The 17,035-nt window shown below is 45.3% G+C and overlaps 1 protein-coding gene across 1 annotated transcript in view; it reads left to right on the top strand.

Annotated features, from left to right (window-relative positions):
- The window catches only part of LOC135515016 (semaphorin-3C-like), a 44,595-nt gene that overhangs the window by 24,864 nt on the left and 2,696 nt on the right, over positions 1–17,035 (top strand). Inside the window, exons 5-17 of the mRNA XM_064938809.1 lie at positions 2,870–2,989; positions 4,106–4,196; positions 5,431–5,550; positions 5,780–5,922; positions 6,036–6,150; positions 6,681–6,750; positions 10,293–10,437; positions 10,750–10,972; positions 12,074–12,162; positions 12,810–12,851; positions 13,082–13,239; positions 14,890–14,957; positions 15,917–16,047. Of these exons, the coding sequence (XP_064794881.1) occupies positions 2,870–2,989; positions 4,106–4,196; positions 5,431–5,550; positions 5,780–5,922; positions 6,036–6,150; positions 6,681–6,750; positions 10,293–10,437; positions 10,750–10,972; positions 12,074–12,162; positions 12,810–12,851; positions 13,082–13,239; positions 14,890–14,957; positions 15,917–16,047 (1,515 nt within the window). The remainder of the gene's footprint in view (positions 1–2,869; positions 2,990–4,105; positions 4,197–5,430; positions 5,551–5,779; positions 5,923–6,035; positions 6,151–6,680; positions 6,751–10,292; positions 10,438–10,749; positions 10,973–12,073; positions 12,163–12,809; positions 12,852–13,081; positions 13,240–14,889; positions 14,958–15,916; positions 16,048–17,035) is intronic.

Below are 17,035 nucleotides of genomic sequence, written 5' to 3'. Positions count from 1 at the left end.
ACTCTTTCTTTCTCTCGCTCTGTTTAAACTCTGTTTTTATAATGCAGTTTCTCCCGGACATTTTATTTGTCTTCCTGAATCGCAGCCCTTGTCAGTTTGTTATGATTACCCTCCTGATGTGTATATATTCAATTCCTCCTTTACGATAGAATCTGGGGTCACCGGGCCTCCAGACTACGACCACACATTGTTAAGCGCTGGAGGATTGCATTTGGGGAGAAATATTCCTTCATTGTATGTTTAAAAGGATGAGATTGATTAAATCCATGTTTAAAAGTTCCCTCACTGTGTGATCCTCCCTTAAAGGCCATCAGCCTGGTTTTAAATCCCCTACTACAGTTGCTCTGGCTTGTCTCTAAAGGGGGCCTGTGACTGGATAGTTAACACAAGCAAGCTCTGGGACATGATATTAGTTAATATGTAAATTTGCTATTGGATTTGAGCAGACAGTGGGGGGGCGTAGAGTTGATGGAGGGCGTTGTCTGAAGGGTGTTTATCTGCTAGGAGGAGAGGGAATGAAAGAGAAAGTGAAAAAGCGAGAGGGAATGAAGGGTGTGTGATGTTGGACATATCATTGTTTTTCTCGGTAGAGTTGGTGTGCGGAGTGTGAGCGGACGCAGCTGCCCCGTTTCCGTGGCGATGGCCAAGTTCCTAATGGCTCCCTGGGTGCTCCTCTCCTCCGCTGGCTCACTCCGCGGTCTGAGTTTTTATTATGCACAAAGCCCAGTGCTCCGGCCCCTCCCACCTTGTGCTGAAGAGGGGAAGATCTCAATTGGATCTGTAATCAGATCACAGGGCTGTATTTACTCAGCACTGGAGACGGAGCTTTGACAAAATATCAATTTCACTGTTGACACGCTTTTTTCCACTCTACCAGTGCCAGGGAGAGAACTGGAAATAGCTATGATGATTGTACTTCATGACAGTATATACAGTTGAAGTCGGATGTTTACATACACTAAGGTTGGAGTCATTAAAACTTGTTTTTCAACCACTACACAAATTTCTTGTTAACAAACTATAGTTTTGGCAAGTCGGTAAGGACATCTACTTGGTGCATGACACAAGTAATTTTTCCAACAATTGTTTATAGACAGATTATTTCACTTATAATTCACTGTATCACAATTCCAGTGGGTCAGAAGTTTGCATACAGTAAGTTGACTGCCTTTAAATAGCTTGGAAAATTCCAGAAAATTATGTCATGGCTTTAGAAGCTTCTGATAGGTTCATTGACATAATTAGAGTCAATTGGAGGTGTAACTGTGGATGTATTTCAAGGCCTACCTTCAAACTCAGTGCCTCTTTGCTTGACATCATGGGAAAAACTAAATAAATCAGACAAGACCTAAAAAAAAATAATCTAATTGTAGACCTCTGGTCTGGTTCATCCTTGGGAGCAATTTCAAAATGCCTGAAGGAACCACATTCATCTGTACAAACAATAGTACGCAAGTATGAACACCATGGGACCACGCAGCTGTCATACCACTCAGGAAGGAGAAGCATTCTGTCTCCTAGAGATGAAGCTACTTTGGTGCGAAAAGTGCAAATCAATCCCAAAACAACAGCAATGAATCTTGTGAAGTTGCTGGAGGAAGCAGGTTTAAAAGTATCTATATCCACAGTAAAACGAGTCCTATATCGACATAACCTGAAAGGCCGCTCAGCAAGGAAGAAGCCACTGCTCCAAAACCGCCATAAAAAAAGCCAGACTACGGTTTGCAACTGCACATGGGGACAAAGATCGTACTTTTTGAGAAATGTCCTCTGGTCGGATGAAACAAAAATAGAACTGTTTGGCCACAATGACCATTGTTATGTTTGCAGGAAAAAGGGAGAGGCTTGCAAGCCGATGAACACCATCCCAACCGTGAAACACGGGGGTGGCAACATCATGTTGTGGGGGTGCTTTGCTGCAGGAGGAACTGGTGCACAAAATAGATGGCATCATGAGGTAGGAAAATGATGTGGATATATTGAAGCAACATCTTAATACATCAGTCAGGAAGTTAAAGCTTGGTCGCAAATGGGTCTTCCAAATGGACAATGACCCCCCAAGCATACTTCCAAAGTTGTGGCAAAATGGCTTAAGGACAACAATGTCAAGGTATTGGAGTGGCCATCACAAAGCCCTGACCTCAATCCTATTGAAAATGTGTGTGCAGAACTGAAAAAGCGTGTACGAGCAAGGAGGCCTCCAAACCTGAATCAGTTACACCAGGTACAGACCTGGTGTAACTGATTCAGGTTTGGAGGCCTCCTTGCTCGTACACGCTTTTTCAGTTCAGTTCAGGAGGAATGGGCCACAATTCACCCAACCTATTGTGGGAAGCTTGTGGAAGACAACCTGAAACGTTTGACCCATGTTAAACAATTTAAAGGCAATGCTGCCAAATATTAACTGTGTGTATGTAAACTTCTGACCCACTGGGAATGTGATGAAAGAAATAAAAGCTAAAATAAATCATTCTCCCTTCTATTTTTCTGACATTACACATTCTTAAAATAAAGTGGGGATCCTAACTGACTTAAGACAGGGAATTTTTACTCTGATTAAATGTCAGGAATTGTGAAAACTGAGTTTAAATGTATTTGGCTAATGGGTATGTAAACATCCTACTTCCGCTGTAAGTAGCAAGTGAGGAAGGTTGGAGTAACATTGGTAGCTAACCATTTGGAACTGTGTAATTGTTTTTTATGAAGCATAGTCCCTGACCAATCCCAACTTGGCCACTGTTAGCTTTATGACCTTGTCAACAATTGCCGTCTGGAAGGATTTTGCTGTTGATAGATTGATTGACTGATGTATGAATACTTTGGTTATTTCATACATGTACTAACACATTTCCTCCCCACCTCTCTGCAGCATGGATGTGGGAACTTCATCCGGGTGGTCCAGCCATTCAACAGAACCCATCTGTTCATCTGTGGGAGTGGTGCCTACAGTCCTGTCTGTGCCTTCATCAACAGGGGCAGGAGACCAGAAGTTAGTATGCTCCTTGACCTGTAGTCAGACCATGACAGCTACGCTATACTTGACCTACATTAGTCTCCACTACCATATTATCATACAAATGGATATTCCTGTGGCTATGTGATGTGGATTTTGCTGAAACGAAAGCTTCGTAGGTTTACGGCTGGGCGTCTGCTTCTGAAACCAAACAATGGGATTTTTTATGTATCATCTGTGGCAAGAGGAAGTCTGTCTTAATCCAAGACATCCTCAGGAAAGCAGCCATTTGAGTTTAGTCATGTGTGTCAGTCTCTCTGAGGCCAAGAATAGAAGGATGGAAGAGCTGTCTGACCCGGTCTCTGCGACCCGGTCTCTGGCCACCCGGCCCTTGAAATGAGACTGAGAAACCACTCCAGTAGAAAAGCGCTCACTGAACTCACTCATAGTTACAGCAGTCTGCAGCGCCAGCCAAATGCTAATCGGCACAGAGTTCGAAACCAGGCTCTTTCTGCAGTATGGCGTCTTCTGTCATTTAGGATTTTGTTTGAAAAGCTGCTTTGCTCTGTTTTTCCCATCAGCCATTGCTTGGATGTGTCAGTATTGTGTCTCAGGCTGGGTTTGCTAACAGTAACAAGCTGCTAGTGTGGGACTTTGACACATAACTCCCTGGGCTCTTTGACCCCTAAACTTGTGTCACATTGTTGTATGGGAGCCTAGTGAGGAGGATTTCAGTGTCACAGACAGGTCACCTTTTGTTTGAGGGTGTCGCCGTACAGACCCTGTGATGAATGGCCACGGTTCACCGCCAGAGCCATGGGGAATCTTCACGCAGTGGAGAGCAGTCGCTCTTTTCTGGATAACGTCCCTGAGCTGACGACACCACCTTCCCCTTCATTCCCCCAGTCAGAACTGTTGAAGTTTGGGTAGGACCAAATCGGGGGGATGGGACGGGGGGATTTTACGCTGACCGCCAAGATTGTAAATTCAGATGATCCATTTCACTGTGAGGGGTGGCAGAGGGCCAGGTCTGAGATGGAACCACAACATCTCAGCCCATCAGAGGATATGTTCTTTTAATGTCCCGTACAACGTAGAATTCTGCCCAATTCCCATTCTAAAATCTGTTATTTACATTTTCTTTTCCTGTAGGAGCAAGTGTTCCACATTGACTCCAGGGCGGAATCTGGGAAGGGAAGGTGCTCCTTCAGTCCTAGAGTCAACACTGTCTCCGTCATGCTTAGTAAGTTCTCTGTCCCTCCATTGGCTCTATTTATGTCTATGTAGCACGTGTCATCCAAAAACACAAACCGCTATACTTCAACACCCTATGGTTAACCCCACTCCCCATCCCCCTTATCGGTGACCCTGCCGTAGGTCGGGCCGCACACCCTCGTCACTCTGTGTCGTCCTATGGGCTCTGATTGGTTGCCGGGTGTCAAGTTGCTGACAAAATAGCCAGAGTCACCCTGCCGCACGCACAGCTCGCCTTTCTGACACCCGAGCCCCGTGGGGTCAGCAGCCCTACCCATCATCAGCCCCTCAAGCCCGGGCCGTCCGGTCACAAGGCGAGGGTTGGCAGAGCAGAGGGGTAGTGGTGGCAGACAGAAGGCCTCTGAGTCAGACTAGTGGACAATCTGGCCTGTGTCTGGGCTAGATAAAAAGGCTCTATCTCCATACTGAACCCCTCACATGAGCCTTTGCTGTCTGGGGGATGTTGACACCACTGCTCCCCTCATAGCAGCCAACCACATACAAACACTCACACTTGGACCTGAGCCATACCGCCAGAGTACAGGCTGCTGCATGCTGGGCTGGGGCTGATGGAATGATGAAGTGGCGGAGTAATGGAATGATGAAATGCACAGCGGGTGTGGGGAGAGGAAAGAAAGAGAGAGGGTGGCGGCTCACAGCCAGGGTCATTAGCAGAGTACAGGGGGATCAAACACTATGGCTGTTGGCTCCATTACTGCTTACTGTCACCATTCCCTGTCCACAGTGATGTACTGTCTCTGTAAATAAAGGCTGTCATTGTAAATAAGAATTTGTTCTTAACTGACTTGCCTAGTTAAATAAAGATGAAATATTATTAGATAGTTGTGTTTACTCCATCACCATTGAATTCACCTTTGAATATGAACCCAGAATGTCCGTCGACACAGGCACATCTTTGTTCCGTTGGCCGTTAATAGGCAGTGATTGATCTTGTGTTGCCAAGTCTCCAGGGTCAGGGGCTTGGGAGGGGGGTGGTGTTCTGTTTGGTCAGATGGGAGTAAGATGGTTCAGCTATGAGGCAGGGTTGTGTTCATTAGGGCACACTATATGGCAACACGTTTTGCAAAGGAAAATTAAAACAAGCTTTTCTTAGTGGACAAGTTCAGGTAGTACAAGTTCCAGTAGTGCCTCCCTGTTACACTCTGTTTTCTTCCATGTTGTGCCTTAATAAACACAGCCCTGTATGTGTCTCTGTGTTCCAGACCAGGAGCTGTTCTCAGGCATGTACATAGACTTCATGGGGACGGACGCTGCCATCTTCAGGAGCCTCACCAGGAGGAACGCAGTGAGGACAGACCAGCACAACTCCAAGTGGCTGAGTGGTGAGCATGTACAGCAGAAACATATGAAGCACATGTGCACCAGAAGTCTCCAACTGTGACCCTGAAAAGCTAGAGGTTGGGCAGGCTTTTATTCCATCCCTGCACTAACACATCTGGAGTTGGAGATCCACATTTAGTACATCAAAAGTACTTCAACTACTTTGACACTGGAGACAGTGGACAGAACGTTATACTATAACCTTTGACCCTGTTTATTTTTTTTCCATAGAACCCATCTTCATAGATGCCCAGTTAATCCCAGACGGATCGGATCCCAACGATGCTAAACTGTATTTCTTCCTCCGGGAGAGACTGACGGACAACAGTGGGAATACCAAGAACATCCACACCATGGTCGCTAGAGTGTGTCCTGTAAGTGTGTGTTCAGGAAGTGTGCGTGTGCGTGTGCGTGTGTGTGTGTGTGTGTGCATTGCATATGTTTACATGCTTGAGACATTAACATGCATCTCTTTCAACGTCTACAGAATGACATAGGTGGCCAGCGTAGCCTGGTGAACAAGTGGACCACGTTCCTGAAGGCCCGGATGGTGTGTTCAGTTCTGGAGGAGGACGGCACCGAGACACACTTTGATGAGCTCGGTGAGGAATACGCCAACACTTACCTACTGTGTTTACCAAGGCCTGGAACATTCTGTTCCAACCCAAACCACGTCTCCTGTTTACCTACAACTCAACATCTCCCTGGCCAGTCTTAACAAATACCAATGGATCTCAGATTCTCAGGTGTTTTGGATTATAAGGGTCTTTACATCTGTTTCTTGACCTTCTCAGTATTGAAAGAATTCAGGGTTGCACTTTAGTTGGCTAGTCCACCTGTCGCTGCTCTACAGACTAACTACAGACTATTAGTAACATGTAGACTATCTACTAACCCCAACCTAACCCTTACCCTAACCTTTATTCTAAACCTAAACAGATGGTGTGTTGATATTATGACAATCCGGACAGTGACCCAATTCATCCCTTATTATTCTTTTAGTCCTCTGTGAGCCTAAACAGATGCACTTCAATTCATCTCCACTTCAGACTCTTCCGTTCCAGGAGTATTAAACGATAAGGTGCATGATGAACGCTGACTCCATAACACAACGTTGTGTTTTCCCTTCCAGAGAGTGTGTTTTCTCTGGAAACCGATCACCCCAAGAGCCTCCTGGTGTTCGGCGTCTTCACATCCACAAGGTGAGGCCAACGGTAATATTGCTCGAGCCTTAGTGGCTGTACTGACTGGCATGGCAGCACCGGATATCACCAGGAAGGAAGCAGACATGACAGGAGCTCCTGGATAGAGACCCCCAGTATCACCTTTCACTGGACATGCCAGTCAGCATAGCATTTAAAAAAATTGTTTTTAATGTAACCTTTATTTAACTAGGCAAGTCAGTTAAGAACAAATTCTTATTTACAATGATGGCCTACACCAGGTGGATGGGCTCATTGTGCGCCACCTGGATTTGAACCAGGTACTGCAGTGAGACCTCTTTGCACTGAGATGCAGTGTCTTAGACCGCTGAGCCACTTGGGAGCAAACTATAGTGACCTGCATGTAGTACCAGAGGAGGAGCTATAGGAGGATGAGCTCATGGTAATGGAATAAATGGAACGGAGTCATACATGTGGTTTCCATATGTTTGATACAGTTCCATTCACTCCATTCCAGACATTAAATGAGCCCATCCTCCTATAGCTCCTCCCACCAGCCTCCCCTGGCACTACAGTATTTGGCTCATTGACTTAACTTTGCCATACCGTTCTCATTACATTGATCACTTTTCCTTATGTACTAGTAATGCATTTAGTGAGCTCTGCTTCCTTTCGCAATGTTGACAGCAAGTTCATTATGCATGAGTATCACCATGTAGTACTCCTGGTGTTTCCTGAGATCTACTGTTACTGTATGTGGTAACTCAGATACTATATGTGTTCAATTACTTTATTTATTCTCAAGGTCTTTTGCAGTATGGCTACGCGTGCCTGTTACGTGTACTTACTGGGTTGTATTCACTAGGAACTGAACAGAAGCAAATGCGCAGAAACGGGAAGGGAACTATCAATAAGAAACACGTTTTCTTTTTTACATTGCAAAACATTTTGCTTTGGTGTGCACTAATGAATACAACCCTGGTTTCTTTAACCATCAAGGGTAATTGGGCAGTATCTAGATCAGTGTTACTCAACCTTGTACCGAGATCCTTCCATAAATCCTAAGGCAACGCTTGTATCTTTTGACCCTGCCCATAGGGCTCTGTAGTGCACTATATAGGCAGGTGTGTGCCATTTGAGACTCATCCTCTCTCTATAGCCAACACAAACAGTCTGTTGTCTCCAGGCAAAGTTCCCATTCATATCTCTTCTCTCCATAGACCACACAGTCTGTAGTCTATATGCAACATTGTCATTTTTATCTCTCTCTCTCTCTACAGTCTAGTCTCCAGGCAATGTTGTCATTCCTATATCTCTCTCTCTAGCCAACACAGTCTAGTCTCCAGGCAACATCGTCATTCCTATCTCTCTAGCCAACGCAAACAGTCTGTAGTCTCCAGGCAACATTGTCATTCCTATATCTCTCTCTCTAGCCAACACAGTCTAGTCTCCAGGCAACATTGTCATTCCTATCTCTCTTGCCAACACAAACAGTCTGTAGTCTCCAGGCAACATTGTCATTCCTATCTCTCTTGCCAACACAAACAGTCTGTAGTCTCCAGGCAACATTGTCATTCCTATCTCTCTTGCCAACACAAACAGTCTGTAGTCTCCAGGCAACATTGTCATTCCTATATCTCGCTCTCTAGCCAACACAGTCTAGTCTCCAGGCAACATTGTCATTCCTATCTCTCTAGCCAACACAGTCTAGTCTCCAGGCAACATTGTCATTCCTATCTCTCTAGCCAACGCAAACAGTCTGTAGTCTCCAGGCAGCATTGTCATGCCTATCTCTCTCTCCTGCTCTCTAGCCAACTGTTGCGTATGCCTCATAGAGAGGGAACGCAACACCCTGTTACAACTCAATTCCCCGTGGAGTGAAAGAGGTATGGGACTGTAAGTGCGAGTAAGGATGACAAAGGCAGAGAATTTACCGTTTACTGGGAATTTATTCCTTCACACGGTAAATTTGGGGAAAAGGGGCTGAACAGAACCAAAGCAAAGAAAGTAAAATGTCAAAGCCCCCCCTCTCCTACCTTACCTGCCTACCCACTACTTATCTGACTTAGCACCCGCTGGTGCGCTTACCAAAATACAGGGGGTGGTCCGCCCAGGTCTTACCTAGTGTGTATAGACAGTAAATACTACGGGTTATGTATGCCCGCAGGCCTCTTGCCTAAGCACTCCCTAGGTGCCTTCCCCCCTGGTAACAAATTAAACAGAATAATATAAACGTAAGTATTCAATTTCAAGAGTCAAAAACACTGGACCTTATTGGCACACACATACCTCAGATCAGCGGTTACAAAAATACCCAACAAAAACCTGTCTCTGAGCAACAACCAACACAGGACATCACCATCGTCGCTCTTAACAACAACCAACATAGGACACACTAATCATCTCTCTTCTGAGCAACAGAACACTGGCTTATATAGCTTATGAAGGAATGTAATGGCATACAGCTTTATCCTCTGGCGAGAGGGCGGGGTCAGCTCCAATTAGCAATGGGGGCCGACCAATCAGCTGCTTGGGGGAATTTCCAGAAGCCATCCTGAAACACACACATACAAACAAAACCACAACACATAAACTGGGGAACGTAACACCAACACAAACAGTCTGTAGTCTCTATGCAATGCTGTCATTCATATCTCTCTCTCTCTCTAGCCAACACAGTCTGTGGTCTCTATGCAATGTTGTCATTCATATCTCTCTCTCTCTCTAGCCAACACAGTCTGTAGTCTCTATGCAATGTTGTCATTCATATCTCTCTCTCTCTCTAGCCAACACAGTCTGTGGTCTCTATGCAATGGTGTCATTCATCTCTCTCTCTCTCAACAGCCAACACAGTCTGCAGTCTCTATGCAATGTTGTCATTCATATCGCTCTCCCTAGTCAACACAGTCTGTAGTCTCTATGCAATGTTGTCATTCATATCTCTCTCTCTCTAGCCAACACAGTCTGTAGTCTCTATGCAATGTTGTCATTCATGTCTCTCTCTCTCTAGCCAACACAGTCTGTAGTCTCTATGCAATGTTGTCATTCATATCTTGCTCTCTAGCCAACACAGTCTGTAGTCTCTATGTAATGTTGTCATTCATTTGTCTCTCTCTCTAGCCAACATAGTATGTAGTCTCTATGCAATGTTGTCATTCATATCTCTCTCTCTCTCTATAGCCAACACAGTCTGTAGTCTCCAGGTCTGCAGGCAACTTTGTCATTCCTATCAGCACAATGTGTTTCTTCCTCTTGCTCCTTCAGGCTTTCTCCTCTGTTTCGCTCGCTGAACAAAGGCTCTCTCTGTATTACTGATGGTCATGTGGTTTTTAGGTTCCGGTCCAAACCACATCATATCCTCATAACCTTCTGGGAATGGAGCAAGAATGGGGGAAGAGGGGCAAGTTGGGTAGAGCGGAGTGGGGTGGCAGTAAGCTTCATCCGGATTTGATGGCTTGGATATCCTATGAACAGCAGGGTTTAAAGGACTACGATGTTTTAACTGGGTGGATCTGGAGGCTTCTGAGATGTCAGTTCACATCACACTGATCGCCGGAATGTGTGTGTGTCGTTTCCCACAGCTCAGTGTTTAAGGGCTCGGCCGTGTGTGTCTACAACATGGCAGACATCTTGACAGTCTTCAACGGGCCGTTCGCTCACAGGGATGGGCCGAACTTTCAGTGGGTGGCGTACCAGGGACGGATCCCCTACCCCCGGCCTGGAACAGTGAGTTTAGGATCTTATATCTGTATTGAACTCAAAATAAGACAAGAGCTCCAATGCAAATGTACAGTTCCTTGTTGTTCTCCTACACAGTATCTACTGTGTATCTACTGTGTCTATCAATGTGGTTGAGGAAACCATGTCAGAGAAATACTATGCAATGAGGATGAGGACAGCAGAGTTCAGGGTCAGGGGTAGGCTTTTCCTTTATGTACCTTTGTCACAGAGCTGAGAAGTAGGGATGTATTCACCTCTATAACAAATCTCTCTCTCTCTCTCTTGCTCTCTCCTTCCCCCTTGCCTCCCTCCTTCCAGTGTCCAGGCGGAGCCTTCACCCCTCACATTCAGAGCACCAAGGAGTTCCCTGACGACGTGGTGACGTTTGTCAGGAACCACCCGGTCATGTTCAATTCTATCTACCCCGTTGGCAGGAGGCCCCTGGTGGTCAGAACGCAAGCTGACTACAAGTACACCTCCATCGCTGTGGACCAGGTGACCGCTGCAGACGGCCACTACCAGGTCCTCTTCCTGGGCACAGGTTTGTACTGAACGATACATCCTTATTGATCTGTTAGAGACAACTAGCACCCAGTCCCACCACACAACATACACACACCACAGGCTGGGAGCAGCACAGGGCCTGTACATCGCCTACATCAGCACCTAAGTAGCTGTTCAGGATGCCTGTTCAGGATGCCTGTTCAGGATCTCTCCTTCAGACTAACATTCTCATATTCCTCGTCTCGCCACTTGTGTTCAATAACCATCAGAGTTGCACTTTAAAGAGCTCTGACTAACGCGGTGGGTTACATGAGTGGGATGCTTCGTAAAGAGTGTGACATCGTCCATGATGGAGCATCCATGTTGGCTGCGGATGCTAATAGATCTCCAGGCCCCAGCATGACAGCCTAAATGACCTGTTCTCTCTGTCACCATGGGGTGGCGCCACCACAATGCTCTCATTATACATAACCCACTTAATTCCATTATATTCTATATTGTAATAATCTATCTCTGCTCTCTAATGCCATAACACAGGCATTTCATAGGCAAATGATTACAGAGGGAATATGAACTCAAGTGAATAGAACAATAACTGCACTATAATGAGCTGCAACAGAGACAAAACAGACGTTTAGGAGGGCAATGCAGCCCACTGGGTGGAGGAAGAGGAGGAAGAGGAAGAGGAAAGGTCTGAGCAACACAGAGGGGAGTGTGGAGTTGGCTGTACGTCTTACATCCCAGGGAGCCTCTCTCCTTTCTCTCACTCACAGCTGTTTATGTTTATCAGTCTTCCAATCCTCCAAGATTCCTGAACACATGCCAGTAATGTCAGACTGCAGGGCGGAGAGGTGGAGGCTTTGTTTCAGGGATGTGGAGAGTTTTTTTCAGGGATTTCCAGGAGATCTTGCTGTAACTATCCTCTCTCCTCCCTCTGCTCGCGAACTGTCTCCATTCTCTGACATGTGTATGGAACCGATAGATGCACACACACACTACATGTTCATGTTTTTAAATGTATTTCAATTGTAAAGTCTTTTGTCTAAAAAATCTAATAAAAATGTGTGTGTGTGTGTGTGTGTGTGTGTGTGTGTGTGTGTGTGTGTGTGTGTGTGTGTGTGTGTGTGTGTGTCCTCAGACAAAGGGACAGTGCAAAAGGTCATCGCTCTCCCCACAAACCGCTCCCTGGACCAGGATTTGATACTGGAAGAGCTGGAAGTGTTTAAGGTTTGAATTCTCTCTCTCAAACACAGACAGACAGACAGACATCAAAGGCAGACAGAATAGCAGCTCTTGGCTTCTTCACAAGGGGTTGCAGACTGTACTCCTAAGGGAGGGGCATTCAGGAGCGTGATGACCCGGGCACCAGACTGATGGGAAGCATACTGACATTAGAGGGCGATGCCAGTCACCCATACCAACCCTCACACGCTCTGTTTGATCTCAGCCTGATAAACAAAGCAAGTCATCCATGTGATCAAGGCCCAACCAAGCTAATCTCTCTCTGCACCTGGACGACACCGGTCTCCAAGTCTCCCACTAGTGTGGTTTGTTGTGTCATGGAGATCTCACATTGTGTTCCTACCAGTGCCGCGCGGTGGAAGGTTACATGGTATTCAATAGGATGCAAGATAACCTGAGTGTGTGATGAACGAGTGAGAGCGTTGATTAAAAGATCCCTCCACAGAATGTAAAGGACCAAATGAATTTCCTAAGATTCACGGTGTGCAACAAGGACTAGCTCAAACACACCTACAGTCTTATGTAATATGATAAGATAAGAAAGTTATTATGGTCCATTACTTTTATGACATAGGGTCACAACATTTGTTACATAATATTATTGACATTGTGGCATGTTTCTCTCTTCCCAGAACCAAGCTCCAGTGACAAACTTGAGAATATCTTCCAAAAAAGTAAGCATTTGCAAGCAGTGCTTAATGTATCTCAATATTGTTTCAAAATGCTTCTGATTAGCTCATTGATATCGCCTAGTGCAATAGTTTATTTTCTGCATTAAAATTGTGACTCAGCCGGAAAGCCAGATAATAAGCCATAATTGTCCGTGATCTTAACTTAGTTAAGTCACGCTTCCACTTATTAAAACAAACAGTGTGGTTGACATTTGAACTGTTTTGCCTTGCAGCAACAGCTGTACGTAAGTTCAGAGCACGGCGTGTCCCAAGTGTCTCTGCACCGTTGCCATGCCTACGGCTCAGCCTGCGCCGACTGCTGCCTGGCCAGAGACCCCTACTGTGCCTGGGACGGCCTGAGCTGCTCCCGCTTCTACCCCACTGGCAAGAGGTACGGTACTACAGACTCTGGGTCAGCATCAACAGTACAATACCAGCTGTGAGAAAGGAGCGCTCTGAAGCAAACCGAGCGGCACAATTAACATTTTACAGTGTTATTCCACTCTATGGTGCAGTCTGCTTTTACCCGTAAAACATTGGTGCTGAGGACCCAGGTTGTTAAGGGTTACAGTATAGGGCAACACTTCACATAGCTTAGGTGTTATTCATGGGGAATGAGTACAAATCATTATACAGCTCTTAGTTGTTTGTTTGGTTTTCCCCAAAATACCAAAAGGTTTGAGCTAACGATACACTGATGTTACTGTAATTACATAGCTAGGTTATTCCACTGGTATAAGGCAATGTATTAGGCTGGTTATACAATGTATCTGCAGGTCATAATGATAACATACACTATAGAAAACATCCATAACCGACTGACCTGGTGAATCCAGGTGAAAGCTATGATCCATTATTGATGTCACTTCAATCAGTGTAGATGAAGGGGAGGAGACAGGTTCAAGAAGGATATTTAAGCCTTGAGGCAATTGTGTATGTGTGCGATTCAGAGGGTGAATGTGCAAGACAACATAATTAAGTGCCTTTGAACGGGGTATGGTAGTAGGTGTCAGGAGTACCGGTTTGTGTCAAAAGCGTCAACACAAATTGGGTTTTCACGCTCAACAGTTTCCTGTGTGTATAATTAATTGTCAAGCCTGCTCCCGCTCTCCCTCTCTGGCGCTCGAAGGCGCCAGGCTGCCCAGCACTACACACTCCTTTCCCTCATCGCGTGCATCAGTGATTCATTGGACTCACCTGGACTCAATCATCTGCTTTCATTTCATCCCCTATATCTGTCTGTTCCCAGGTTGTTCCCTGCTTCAGCATTATTGTGGTCATGTTGTTTTGTTCCCTCTTTTCTGACGCTGTTCCTGTCCTGCTCCTCGTCTGTGCTTGATTAAACGTTCACTCTCCGTACCTGCTTCTCATCATCAGCGTCGGTTCTTACAAGAATGGTCCACCACACAAAGGGCATCCAGCTCATCCAGCTCAATATTAGGAAGGTGTTCATAATGTGTGGTATACACCATGTATTATTGAATTGATCCAACCATAGCCATAACACAGCTGTAGCAGTGAGTGATACTGTTCTACTTTGAACAGTCCCCCCTCTGGTTTCCCTCCTCACCGGCTGCTCAGCTGCCATTGCAGTCAACCGCAGTTCAAGTTTAGCTTGGTTAGGGAACAGAGACTCTGCCCCTTTACTCCTCAGAAAACCTGCTGGAAATGTGCCTGCTGTTTAAAAAGCTCTCTCTCCCTGTAGCTGTTGGATGGGAAGCGACTGAACTATACAGTGGAATAACATTGTCAAATGTTCCTCACACCGCTGTGTCTGGCTCAGTGGTCCTTCCTCACTGTTGATATTATGGGATTTTATAGATTTTCATAATGGGCTGGAGGGTTGGTATAACCGTGTTTCTAAGCTACTGGGCTTTGTGAAATGTATGTATTCTCCAGCTAGTTTGTGTAGGCTATTAAACTAGATATACAATACATTTGACAGGATTCAACGTCTATGCCATTTCACAGTACATAACATATATACGGGACTGTATTGTGGCATTGGAAATATTTATGGATGGTTATGGTTTCTACACAGAAGGAGCAGAAGACAGGACATCATCCATGGCAACCCACTGACTCAGTGCAGAGGATTCAACCTGAAAGGTATGACAACATCCAGCCAACGTGTGCCCAATGCCTGAGAAACCCACAGCTCTGTTGAATTGGCCAACAGAGGGCATTGGTATGCTAATACATTTATCTGATTTCTTCGACTCATTTGCTCTGTGCCTGGTCTATCCCAGCTGTACTCATTTTACTCTAAAAGGGTCTAACATAGATTCTGTTGGTTTATGGGTCATTTGAGTTCAGGCCCTTTTGTGGTTCAGCAGCAGGTGCATAGTGTTTTACTGTATTGTCCCCTTGAGACTGTGTGTGTGTGTGTGTGTGTGTGTGTGTGTGTGTGTGTGTGTGTGTGTGTGTGTGTGTGTGTGTGTGTGTGTGTGTGTGTGTGTGTGTGTGTGTGTGTGTGTGTGTGTGTGTGTGTGTGTGTGTGTGAGTAAGCAAACAGACTGTACAGAGATGATTCACTCAATCAGCTGTCGGCAAGCAGTCTAACAAGGGGAGGCGCCACGGTCCCCATAGTGCTACATTCCAGTATAAGTCTGTGTAAATGAACATATGTCATGGGACTAAACCATAAGGTCATCAGTGCTAATTAGTCTATACCCTGTCATCCATCCAGCATGGGGATGAGCTAGTAGGCTGGGACACAAACATCAGATGACAATGCTGTCACTTAAAGACCAGGTCAACCAAGCGTGTTCTACTATACAGATATGAAGTGCATCTCAGTGTTGGATGCAATCTGACAAACAAGCATACTTGGGGGATAATCTTAACTTCAAATTTCTTTAGTACATTGAAGCCAATGGGAGACTACGTGAAAATTAGACTTCAGTGGAAGTTAGGATTCACCCCCTAGTGACTGGGAGGGTTTGGTTGTACTGCAGGTGTCACTAACCCTCAGGTCAACTTTTGACCCTGACTCTTGGGACCTACTTCATACAACTGTATGGTTTATGTCTCAGTGAGTTGATGTGTGTGAAACACCCTTCTTTCAGCGTACAGGAACGCGGTGGAGATGACCCAGTATGGAGTGAAGAACAACACCACCTTCCTAGAGTGTCTTCCTAAGTCCCCTCAGGCCTCCATTCGCTGGCTCATCCACAGAGACAATGACAGGAGGAAAGAGGTCAGACAACAACTTCCCGAGTCAAAGTTAATTGAGAAGCTGGGTTGAACCACAGAAATGGAATGATTCATTCTATGGGTTCAACGTCAGAGCTGGCTCAATTGGCTCAATTCCGACTCCAGTTTCTTGGAAATCAATGACTTTTTAAGCAAATATGGAATCCCATGACGTGAAGGAGGCTTGAGGGGGTATCGTTTTTCCTCAGTCAGTAACACACGGGACAGACTGAGTACAAAGGCTGTTGGTGGTCGATTACATTATCAAACACGTCGTTACAATCAAATGATTGTGTCGAATAATTGTGTTGAATGCCTTGATCTAGTTGAAACTAGAACAAAGCATTTGAACACAATCCTTTGATTGTGACGACGTGTTTGAAGTAATATCAGACCACTATCATGTCATGCCTCGGGGATGACATTGTAAAGTATTTAATGGCTGTGTAACAAGATAATGAGTAGTGATATACTGTAGATCAGATGTGATATGGGGCCTAACTAATGAGTCTATTCTCAACGAGGGAAACATTTCGCATTACTGACACCCTCTGAGACTTCTTGCTGCCCATCAGACCGTGAGAAATGATACGGGGCTGTGCAAAGAGAACCTGCTCTTATAAGGATTCACATCTTTTACAGATTTCATTGTTTGTAGCTCATGAATAATACTTATATCAGAGATTCTATGAGAATGAGTATTCCAGGTGAACTGTTTAAAGACGTCCTCCAGTGATTTTTGACCTTTTACAGTTGAAAAGCAAAGGACACACTAGAGGGTAAAAAAAATGTTTGTTTTCAGCAAAATTGTGTTTTTTAGACACAACTGCAAATTTCAAGGAGCAGGACATTAATGGCTGATGGGAAGTCGCGATGTCATGGGCCCCCCCCCTTGCTTGAGGAACTATAGAGAATAAAAGAGGAAAGCCCTCCCCCTTCCTTGTGCTATGTCATGACATACCAGGACCACCTATTGAGATGTGCCTTATGTT

This window comes from Oncorhynchus masou, chromosome 26 (assembly GCF_036934945.1).
Source record: "Oncorhynchus masou masou isolate Uvic2021 chromosome 26, UVic_Omas_1.1, whole genome shotgun sequence".
In the NCBI taxonomy this organism is placed as follows: Eukaryota; Metazoa; Chordata; class Actinopteri; order Salmoniformes; family Salmonidae; genus Oncorhynchus; species Oncorhynchus masou.
Note: the sequence above shows the minus strand (reverse complement) of the source record. Positions and strands in the feature narration are given on the sequence as shown.